The 12,002-nt window shown below is 41.8% G+C and overlaps 1 protein-coding gene across 1 annotated transcript in view; it reads right to left on the reverse strand.

Moving 5' to 3' along the window:
* Positions 1-276: 276 nt before the first annotated feature.
* Positions 277-12,002, reverse strand: part of RGSL1 (regulator of G protein signaling like 1) — a 60,563-nt gene continuing 48,837 nt past the window's right edge. Inside the window, exons 18-20 of the mRNA XM_067467626.1 lie at positions 11,815-11,913; positions 10,572-10,635; positions 277-472 (exon numbers count right to left, since the gene is read on the reverse strand). Of these exons, the coding sequence (XP_067323727.1) occupies positions 442-472; positions 10,572-10,635; positions 11,815-11,913 (194 nt within the window). The 3' untranslated portion in view covers positions 277-441. The remainder of the gene's footprint in view (positions 473-10,571; positions 10,636-11,814; positions 11,914-12,002) is intronic.

The raw sequence follows: 12,002 nt of genomic DNA on the forward strand, positions 1-12,002 counted from the left end.
GTATATGTTTGTATGTCAAAAATTGGCATTGAATGTTTGCCATATATGTGTACACTGTAATCTGCCCTGAGTCCCCTGCGGGGTGAGAAGGGCGGAATATAAATGCTGTAAATAACTAAATAAATAAACCAGTTATAGGTCAAAATTTAACTTTTAAGTTCTAGATTGATGAATAATATTTAGTATTTCTTTTTGGAAACATAGTAATTGTTAGAAAATCATACATATTGCAAGGTTTTTTTTAAAGTGACTTCTACAGGAAGGATGGGAAAAAAAAGTCCACAGGAATTCATGTAATTATCCTTTTATTACATAGCACAAAGAATTTCATCTTTTTGACCTGTTTCAGCTCTGGAATCCGTTGATCTACAGTTGAGTTTTATCCTATAGAACGTAAACAGTCCTTTCCACTGTGCCCAAACAAGAAGATTATGGATCTTGTCATGACGGTATTCCTATATGTGATGATACTCTGTTTAGAAAACCATAAAAACAATACTTAGTATTTCCAAGATGAGATATGCAATAGTTAGTAGATATGCAGTTAGTAGATAGGCAATCAAGTACTCCACTGGCACTAGATTGCAATGGTCTGGATGCCCCACACATACGCCCCACACATATCTAGCTTAGCCAGATATTCTCTATTCTCAACACATAGAAAGTAATATTGCTGTGAAGATCCCTTACCTTGCCAGCCGGGGTGGCAGGGCCTAGGAGAGGCAGGCTAGCTAGTTTCAGCTTAGAAAGCCTGGCAGAGAGCAGCAGAAGCCATCTTAGTTTAGGGAAAGACTCCAGTTCAGAGAGGGGGAGTGGCCTAGGCCTAAGCCAGCCTTAGAGTAGCTAGGATTGGTTAGTTAAAGGTGGGGGGAGTTAGACTGTTGGAGGGAGAGAAAGAAGCTGTTTTAGTGAGTCAGTCTGCTGATGTTAGAGTTAGAGCAAGGTTACAGAAGCTGTTTAGGAGTTCGTGATTAGAATAGGCAGTTTGCCTGAAGTTGGTCAGCCAAGTGAGCTGTGGCAACCTAGTTACAGCTATTTAGGGAAGAAATAGCTGGGTTTTATATTTGTAACTAAGGAAGAACCATTCTCTTGCATCCGCTACGCTTTTCAGAAACAACACATTTTATCTGTAACAGCTAAGCCTCTTCAACTGCATTCAAGTCATTCTGTATTATATTAAATAAACTTTCCTTGTTATTTTTGAAACTTAAAAGCCTGAGTCAAGTCTGCATTTGTGAATTTAGTCCTTTTCCTTTTAAATCAACCTCATCTGTTCTCCTTCAAAGAAGGCTGTTAAAAGACACAGTATTTGGTGGTCTAGGAAGCATTTCAAACATTTTAACCAGCTAGAGGGTTTCTGTTCCTTTAGTATATGGTGGCAGCGAAAGTTTAACTAGAGAGACATCTCCTCAAGAGTTCTATGGTTACCAGTGAAGTCTTTATTTAGTAAAGGAAGGACAGTTGGTGGGATCTGTTTTCCCCCCTGTCCAGTTACTGGTGGCCATCTACAAGCTTTATATTGGTTTGCAGTGGTGGGATAAGCTTTATAATTGCCACCATCTATGTATGGGGTCCTAATAATAATCTTTTTAATTTTGTACAATTTTGTAGTACAACAGGACAATTTAATTTTCCAGAATTTTGTTTGTTTGCAGAATTCACATATAACCAGGCCTACAAGGTAGGCACTCTACCTTGGCCTACAAGGCCTACAAGGTAGGCACGCTATAACATTGTCACCTGCATATTTGTAGACAGTGTCCTCACATTTCATTTGACAAAGTGATCGTTTTCCCTCCTAAATAAAAAGGTCTCAATTGAGAAAGTTTCCAAGCCAATATAACTTGTTGAGATTTCAAAACTCCCATGCTAATATTTCCTAAAGTATGATGTGACAAAACTGAAATAGTTGTGCATAGCGGGTTGTAGTCAGGTCCAATGCAGAAGACACAATAACATTCCACACAGGCAAGAGGAAAATGAACAGGATATCTTTACTCTTATCAGCAGAGTTAAAACATAAACTTGCAGTATTTCAAACAAAAGTAAACAGTGCAACAAACTTACACACTCCTTGTAAGCAATACAGAATAAGGCTTCTTCATCCAAATGAGAGAGCAATACAAAATGGTTGAGCAAAATGCCTCAGAGCAAAAGCTAAACTTTATTCTAAAACTTACTAGTTGACCTACATTAGCAGCTGTACATAATAATCAACAGTATAAGGTTTTCTTTAACACACACATACTCGATCCTGTTACGACTTACTGTAACAGAAATGACATTGCTGCAATTGTGAGGAAGTCAGTCACATTTGGTGGGGGAGGGGGGGATTAAAATTCCTTTTACTAGAATTCATCAGGATGAGAAAGCACTCCCACAAATGTTAATTTTATTTAATGTAAAATTGTGAATCACTTCAGCTGAGATTAAAGTCACTCCAGAACTAGTAACTGCAAACCAAAAAAAATATTCCATCCAACTTGGAAAATCTGTTGATTTGTTTTTAAATCAATCTCATTGTCACTGTGTCTGTGCTTATTGTAATTTTATATTGTTATGTATTCACATGTTTTATGTAATTATGATGTTGTTGTTTATTGTTCGCATTTTCGATTTGCGTTTTTGGTTTTACTGTGTTATAATTTATTGTTTGGGCTTGGCCTCATGTAAGCCGCTCCGAGTCCCCATCGGGGAGATGGTGGTGGGGTATAAATAAAGATTATTATTATTATTATTATTATTATTATTATTATCATCTTCAAAACCAATTTGAGGTCTCAGTTTGCCTTTTGATTTTCAGTGGGATCTGATTCCTCTTGCAAACACACCCAAAAGGACTGTAATTCCTCCTTTGTCTTATATATGACTCATAAATCATCACTACCTCATAACCAGACAGTTGGTAGTCTGGACTAGGAGGGAGTGTGGGCAGTAAGCAACTTCCTTCTCTTAAACTCTGGGCCCTACTATACCGCCTATGTAGAAACACAATTTTCCTCATTAATTGACACAGTTCCATCTTATAGAGCTTAGAAGGTGATGGAGAATTCTCAGCCAGAGGACTCTTCAAATGCCTCCCCAAACTACACACCCAAGGATTCCATATGATTCAGCCATAGCAATTCGACTGGACTTATTGTGCTATCATTAGGGAAATATAAAATGCTCTTTGGCTCCCAATGCAATTCTCTGCAGTGCTCTGGTGCAACTGCAAGTTCACCACATGCTATTGAAAATAGCTTTGGTCCTTGAAAAAGTTTCTTTTAGCAGGTACACATATGGCTGGCTACTAGGGGTGTGCATGACTCAAAAAAATCTGCATCGTTTGTCAAAACAAAAATCACGTGACTCCAGTTTTGATTCTTAAATGTTTTGGGGGGAAAATGTTAGGGGTCCATGTTGGAATTATTACGAACTTCTGAAAACATTTGTTGGTTTTTTTGTTATGTTCTTTCCCCATTTGTGCCAATGGGGATACTAATGAGGCTCCCCCCTTCTTCGTTTTAGGGCTGTTGCAATGAAACTTGCTACAATTGTAGCACACATTTACCACTCTAAGCCTGCTCCCCAAGTTTCAGAATGCTTCGTTCATCCAATGAATTTAGGATATTTTTATTTTTTCTCTTTCCTACTGAGTAGAGAAGACACAGGAAGGCAGGTAGGGAGAGAGAGAGATGGGAAGGGAGGAAGAGAGGGAAAAAACAGATGAAGTTGCCATTCCCAGCCAGCACAGGGAATCCTGGGATTTGAAGTCTAAATTATCATCATCATCATCATCATCATCATAGAATCAAAGAGTTGGAAGAGACCTCATGGGCCATCCAGTCCAACCCCCTGCCAAGAAGCAGGAATATTGCATTCAAATCACCCCTGACAGATGGCCATCCAGCCTCTGTTTAAAAGCATCCAAAGAAAGAGCCTCCACCACACTCCGGGGCAGAGAGTTCCACTGCTGAATGGCTCTCACAGTCAGGAAGTTCTTCCTCATGTTCAGATGGAATCTCCTCTCTTGTAGTTTGAATTATTATTATTATTATTATTATTATTATTATTATTATTATTTCATATCAAAAGCATTGCATAAAGTAGTATAAAACCGATAAAAATAGAAGGAGCGCAGGTGGTTAAATATCTTTTGACCAAAAACGGGCAACAGCAATGGCATTGTCTGTAGCCTCCATTGTCTGTACATGAGGCAGGGCATAGTGGACAAGCATACAGATGCGGAGTTGTCTGTTCTGCTCCACAGTCACATAAGGTGTGGGATTATTTTAGGTATATCCACTTTGCCAGGCAAAATGTAATTGTCTGAGAAAGAGTGTGTGATGCAGCTCCCTTGCTTTTCCCCTTTATCCCACAGTATCTCAGTCTACTTTGGGAAAAATAAATGAAATATTAACAAAATGTAACCTTGTTTATTGTTGTTTATTTGTTAAGACAATTCCAATTCTTCGTGACCTCATGGACCAGCCCATGCCAGAGCTCCCTGTCGGCCGTCGCCACGCTCAGTTCCTTCAAGGCTAAGCCAGTCACTTCAAGAATACCACCCATCCATCTTGCCCTTGCTCAGCCCCTCTTCCTTTTTCCTTCCATTTCATTATCTTCTCCAAGCTTTCCTCTCTTCTCATTATGTGATCAAAGTACTTTATCTTTGCCTCTAATATCCTTCCCTCCAATGAGCAGTCGGGCTTTATTTCCTGAAGTATGGACTGGTTGGATCTTCTCGCTGTCCAGGGCACTCTCAGAATTTTCCTCCAGCACCACAATTCAAAAGCACCTATCTTCCTTTGCTCAGCCTTCCTTATGGTCCAGCTCTCACAACCATAGGTTACAACAATTGCTTTAACTATGCAGATCTTTGTTGCCAGTGTGATGTCTCTACTCTTCACTATTTTATTGAGATTGGTCATTGCTCTCTTCCCAAGAAGTAAACGTCTTCTGATTTCCTGCCTGCAGTATGAGTCTGCAATAATCTTTGTCCCTAGAAATACAAAGTCTGTCACTGCCTCCATGTTTTCTCCCTCTGTTTGCCAGTTATCAATCAGTCTGGTTGCCATCATCTTGGTTTTTTTAATGTTTAACTGCAACCCAGCTTTTGCACTTTCTCCTTGGTTATAAAGCTCCTCAGCTCTTCCTTGCTTTCAGCCATCAAAGTGATATCATCTGAATATCTAAGGTTATTAATGTTTCATCCAGAAATTTTAACTCTAGCCTTGGATTCATCAAACACTGCACGTCACATGATTTATTATTTAAAACACTTATATTCCACCAGAGGCGACCCTAGGTAATTTTCAACGGTAAGCAAACAGTATTTTGACCTCCCCCACAACTAATCACTGATATATATTTTCTGTTCGTCGTGGGAGTTCTGTGTGCCATATTTGGTTCAATTCCATCATTGGTGGAGTTCAGAATGCTCTTTGATTGTAGATGAACTATACATCCCAGTAACTACAACTCGCATATGTCAAGGTCTATTTCCCCCCCAAGAGCGCCCAAGGTGTGCCCCTGGGTAAAATCAACTATACTGCAAATGTTTACTTTGCGTAATGGGTTGAGCCGCCTCTGTATTCCACACTTCTCACCCCGTAGGGGATGCAGGGTGGAGCACAACATATATACCCAGGCATTCAATGTTGGGACATAAAACCATAAATATATACAAACATTAAAATCACTTATATCCACTTTAAAACCAGTTGCTAAAAAACATCTAAGGACACCATTCTATTATTGTCTCATTGTGTTCTGCATACAAGTTGAATAGGTAGGGTGAGCATATACAGCCCTGTTGTACTCCTTTCCCAATCTTGAACCAATCTGTTATTCCATGGCCTGTTTTTACCGTTGCTTCTTGGTCGTTATACAGATTCCTCAGAAGACAGAGGTATCCCCATACCACCAAGAACTTGCCACAATTTATTATAATCTGCACAGTCAAAGGCTTTAGAATAGTTTTAAAAGGGAAAGAAATATATGTTTTTCTGAAACTTCCTACCTTCCTTTATTATCCAGCAGATATTGGCAATTTGGTCTCTCGTTCCTCTGCCTTTTCTAAACCCAGCTAGTACATCTGGCAACTCTTGTTCCATGTATTGCTGGAGTCTACCTTGCAGGATCTTGAGCATGGCCCAACTGGTAATGTAACTAGAACTGATCTGCTTCTTCAGCAGCTGTGGTTGGGGCGTATATTTGGATCACTGTAATGTTAAAAGGTTTTCCTTGCACTCGAATTGAGATCATTCTGTCATTTTTTGGATTGCATCCAAGCATGGCTTTAGCGACTTTCTTATTAATTATGAAGGCTACTCCACTTCTTTGGTGTTCCTCTTGTCCGCAGTAGTAGATTTGGTGGTCATCTGATGTGAAGTGGCCCATTCCAGTCCATTTCAGTTCGCTGACATCTCACCAGTAACAACATCCAGTTTGCCTTGGCTCATAAATCTTACATTTCAGGTTCCTATGGTGCGTTTATCTTTAGAGCATCTGATTCGTTGTTCACCTCCAGCACCGTCAGCCGCTAGCCTTCCTTTTGGCTTTGAGATCGCTGCATCATCACATCTGGGGCTAGCTGAACTTATCCTCTGCTCCTCCCCAGTAGCATTTTGACCATCTTCCGACCTGGGAGTCCCATCTTCCATTGGCATACCAACTTACTTACCTAGGCGATCCCTCGTTTTCCGAGGAGGACTGTCTTCCAGTATTCTTGTGGGTCCGTATGTGGCTGTGGAGCCCTATTCTTGCTCTGCATCTTCTTCCGCAGTGAGGGCATTGGTTTCCAAGTGGGAGGCGGTCTCAGTCAGGGTTGGCTTGATGCGCCTTCCTCTTGGCACGCTTCTCCCTTTCGCCCTCCATTCGTGCCTCTTCAAATTCTGCAGCACTGCTGGTTACAGCTGACCTCCAGCTGGAGTGGTCAAGGACCAGGACTTCCCAGTTCTCATGTCTATGCCAGAGTTTTTAAGGTTGGCTTTGAGCCCATCTTTAAATCTCTTTTCCTGACCACCAGCATTCCGTTTTCCGTTCTTGAGTTCAGAGTAGAGCAACTGCTTTGGGAGACGGTGGTCAGGCATCCGGACTATGTGGCCGGTCCAGCGGAGTTGATGGCGGAGGACCATCACTTCAATGCTAGTGGTCTTTGCTTCTTCCAGCATGCTGACGTTTGTCCGCCTGTCTTCCCAGGAGATTTGCAGGATTTTCCGGAGGCAGCACTGATGGAATCGTTCCAGGAGTTGCATGTGACGTCTGTAGAGAGTCCAAGTCTCGCAGGTGTATAGCAGGGTTGGGAGGACAATAGCTTTATAAACAAGCACCTTGGTATCCCTACGGATGTCCCGGTCCTCAAACACTCTCTGCTTCATTCGGAGAAATGCTGCGCTCGCAGAGCTCAGGCGGTGTTGTATTTCGTTGTCGATGTTGACTTTGGTGGAGAGGTGGCTGCCAAGGTAGCGGAAATGATCAACATTTTCTAATGTTACACCATTAAACTGTATCACTGGCATTGGAGAGGGGATGGCTGGTGTCTCCTGGAAAAGCACCTTGGTTCTTGGCATACCAACATATCTCTGGTTGTACTGGTCCATTTAGTTTTCTTGGCAAGAATACTGGGGTGGGTTGTCATTGCCTTCCCCTTGGTCTGACCTCTCTGCCATATAACCCAGTTCAAAGATTTTATATAGGTATTGTTATCATTATAGACATATAGATATTATTATAGGCATTTAGATATTATTATTATAGATTCAAATATTATTATTAAAGCTATATAGGTATTAGTATTATAGATGTTATTTATTTATGAATTTCATATCAAAAGCATTGCATAAATTAGTATAAAACTGAGTAAAAATAGAAGGAGGGCTCAATATCTTTCGAGCAAAAACAGGCAACAGATGTATGGATATTATTACAGACCTATAGATATTATTATAGACATATAGATGTTATTATTTTTATTGTTATTTTTATAGATATTATATAGCTATTATTATTATAGATGTATACATGTTATTATACTTTATATAGGTAAAGGTTGTTCCCTGACATTAAGTCCAGTCATGTCTGACTCTGGGGTGTGGTGCTCATCTCCATTTCTAAGCCGAAGAGCCGGCATTGTCCGTAGACACCTCCAAGGTCATGTGGCTGGCATGACTGCATGGAGCGCCACCTTCCCACCTGAGCGGTACCTATTCATCTACTCACATTTGCATGTTTTCGAACTGCTAGGTTGGCAGAAGCTAGGGCTGATAGCGGAAGCTCACGCCGCTCCCCGGAATCAAACCTGCGACCTTTCGATCAACAAGCTCAGCAGCTCAGTGCTTTAACCCACTGTGCCACCGGGGGCTCCATACTTTATATAGATATTATTATTATTATTATTATTATTATTGATATTATAGACATATAGGTATTATTGTTATAACTGTGCAGATATTTTTGACAGACAGATATTATAATTATAGACATATGGATATTATTATAGACCTGTAGATATTATTATAGGCATATAGACATTATTACAGACATACAGATATTATGATAGAAATGTAGATATTATTGTTAAAGACATATAGATATCATAGACCTATATATAATTATAGATTGATAGATATTATTATGATAGATATATAGATATTATTATTGTAGATATATTATAGCCCAGGGTTGCTATAAAGTAAAAATGGATGGCCATCTTTTGGAAATGTTTTGATTCTGCCTTCCTGGACAGCCTTTGCTAACTCACAGAGCGTGCCTTTTTGTCCCTTCTTTGAATACTGGACTTCATTTCCCAGAATGCCTTCTCATCACTCAGTATGGGTGAGGTTTCTGGGCACACACACACACAGAGAATCCCTGTGAGTTCCCAGCAGCCCAGCGGAGGCAGCGAGGCAAAAAGGAAAGGAACACACACACTCTCTCTCTCAGTGGTTGGGTTTTTTCCCCTTGTGCAGGAGCGAGGGGTGGGGGATAGGGTTCTTTTAACACAGGCTCTATATAGGCATTTAGCCTTGTGGGGGGTAAGTTCTTTCCAGATTATTATTATTATTATTATTATTATTATTATTATTTGAACTTATATGCCGCGACTCCCCTGGGGCTCAGAGCGGCTTACAAGAATGGCTAAAATCTAACAAAATTTAAAAGCAATTTAAAACAATTTAAAAACAGCAATACCAAAGATCAAAGGCCTGTCGAAACAGGTATGTCTTACATGCCCTGCGGAAAGCTGGTAAGTCCCGCAAGGCACGGACTTCAGGTGGCAGAGTATTTCAGAGCGATGGTGCCACTGCTGTGAAGGCTCTGCGTCTGGTTGCTGTTAGACACAAGGTCTTGACACTGGGGACTTCCAATAGATCTTGGTTCTCAGAACGGAGGGATCTCTGGGGTTGGTAGGGGGTGAAGCGGTCCCTCAGGTACATCGGCCCCAGACCATGCAAGGCCTTAAAGGTGAGTACCATCACTTTGAAAGTGATCCGGTGCTCAATTGGTAACCAATGCAGCTGTAGTAAGATTGGTGTTATGTGGCATCTCATCGGAATTGGTTAAACACAAATAATCCACTTAACCTGTGTTTAACCTGTCTACCAAGGAACCCATTCATATTGTATCTCATCGGAATTCCCGCAAGAAGCCAAGCAGCTGCATTTTGTACCAACTTGAGCTTCCGGATCACCGACAGAGGAAGGCCAATGTAGAGGGCGTTACAGTAGTCCAGTCTTGAGATGACCGTAACCTGGATCACCGTAGCTAGGTTGTCCCTGGACAGGTAGGGGGCCAGCCGTCTAGCCTGCCGCAGATGAAAAAAGGCGGTTCTGCTAACGGCGGAGACCTGGGCCTCCATCGTCAGCAGAGGGTCCAAAAGGACTCCCAGACTCTTTATCAATGATGACAGGCGTAGCACCTCGCCATCCAGGGTAGGCAGCTGGATGTCCCCACTGCCTGGTTGACCCAGCCATAGGATCTCCATCTTTGCTGGATTCACCCTCAACCTGCTGTCACACAGCCATCCAGTAACGGCCTCGAGACACTGATGGAAACAATCGGGTACAGAATCCGGTCGGTCTTCCATCTTCAGCACTAGCTGAGTGTCATCGGCGTACTGATAACACTCAAGCCCAAAACCTCGAACCAGCTGAGCAAGTGGTCACATATAGATGTTAAATAACAGAGGGGAGAGAATGCCCCCCTGAGGAACCCCACAAGATAGAGGGGACCTCTCAGAGACCAGGCCTCCCCTCTCCACTCGCTGTCCACAGTTGTGAAGAAAGGAGGACAGCCAGTTTAAAGCTCTCCCCCTGACTCCAGCAACAGCATTTTTTTTTTTAGTGGAGAACATAAATTGGTTGTTAGGTGTCTTGTGTCCAAATTTGGTGTCAATTCCCCCAGTGATTTTTGAGTTCTGATGGTATCACAAATGAACATTTTTATTTATATAGATTATAATTATCTCATACTCTGGGTAGTTCTGCTTGTCCAGCTAACACACCTTTGCTAGGAGGCAGTGAACTCAACCCAAACACCCTCAATTCAAATTTTGATGGGAGACAAAATATTTTTGGAACACCTACCGTCTCTGTGCTCCATAGATAGCAGACGGAGATTTTCCATAGTTGGTTAAACTTCCAATTGAAGCTGAGGAGGAAAAACATGACATAGTACATTTGAGACCTCTTCCATGTCAATCACATGACTAATTTTATAGATGTAGATCTAGTTCTTCTTTCATCGCCACTAATAAAGGTACTATAGAGATAACTATCCAAAACTCTGGCTGCCCTTATTTATGCCATGGTTGAATTATTGTAGTGGCTGGTTAGTCAGGGGAATGGGTGGAAGTAAAATATGATCATAGAATCATAGAATCAAAGAATTGGAAGAGACCTCATGGGCCATCCAGTCCAACCCCCTGCCAAGAAGCAGGAATATTGCATTCAAATCACCCCTGACAGATGGCCATCCAGCCTCTGTTTAAAAGCTTCCAAAGAAGGAGCCTCCACCACACTCCGGGACAGAGAGTTCCACTGCTGAATGGCTCTCACAGTCAGGAAGTTCTTCCTCATGTTCAGATGGAATCTCCTTTCTTGTAGTTTGAAGCCATTGTTTCATGTCCTAGTCTCCAGGGAAGCAGAAAACAAGCTTGCTCCCTCCTCCCTGTGGCTTCCTCTCACATATTTATACATGGCTATCATATCTCCTCTCAGCCTTCTCTTCTTCAGGCTAAACATCCCCAGTTCCCTAAGCCGCTCCTCGTAGGGCTTGTTCTCCAGACCCTTGATCATTTTAGTCGCCCCCTGGGCTGGCTGAGTATCACCTGCATTAAGATCACTCTGACCAAAGGTCATGAGTTCGAAGCCAGCCCGGGTTGGAGTGGGTTTCCAACCAATTGTGTGTAGCCTGTTGTCGACCTTTGCAACCCGAAAGACAGTTCATCTGTCAAGTAGGAAAATTAGGTACCACCTTAAAGTGTGGGGAGGCTAAATTAACTGAGTTATGAGGGCATAAAGAAGACTCCAGCAAAACATTCCAGCGGGGAAGCATGCGGGGAATGTGGAAGTGCTTCATCAGCGTCGCAAATAGACGATGAAAGCGACAGCTCCCATGGCGGCCAGAAAAAAGTTAAATATAGCCTCTGTGTATGTCTGTATATGTTTGTATGTCAAAATTGGCACTGAATGTTTGCCATATATGTGTACACTGTAATCCGCCCTGAGTCCCCTGCGAGGTGAGAAGGGCGGAATATAAAAGCTGTAAATAAATAAATAAATCTGTCTAGTTCAGAGGTCACCATACCTCTACCACATTATAACTTACATTTCTCTCCAGGTACTTCGTCTGTATAATACCGAGGCTGAGGCAGCAACAGCTGGATTCCTTTCAGAATAGAATATCTGATAATTGGGTGGTCTTCCGCTGAGAAAAAAAATAGGCAAAGCTGAATATAACACTTGCTTGTGTTATTGCCCCAACATTATTTTCCATTTTCATCGCTATGATACTTC

The sequence above is a fragment of the Anolis sagrei genome, chromosome 4 (genome assembly GCF_037176765.1).
Source record: "Anolis sagrei isolate rAnoSag1 chromosome 4, rAnoSag1.mat, whole genome shotgun sequence".
In the NCBI taxonomy this organism is placed as follows: domain Eukaryota; kingdom Metazoa; phylum Chordata; class Lepidosauria; order Squamata; family Dactyloidae; genus Anolis; species Anolis sagrei.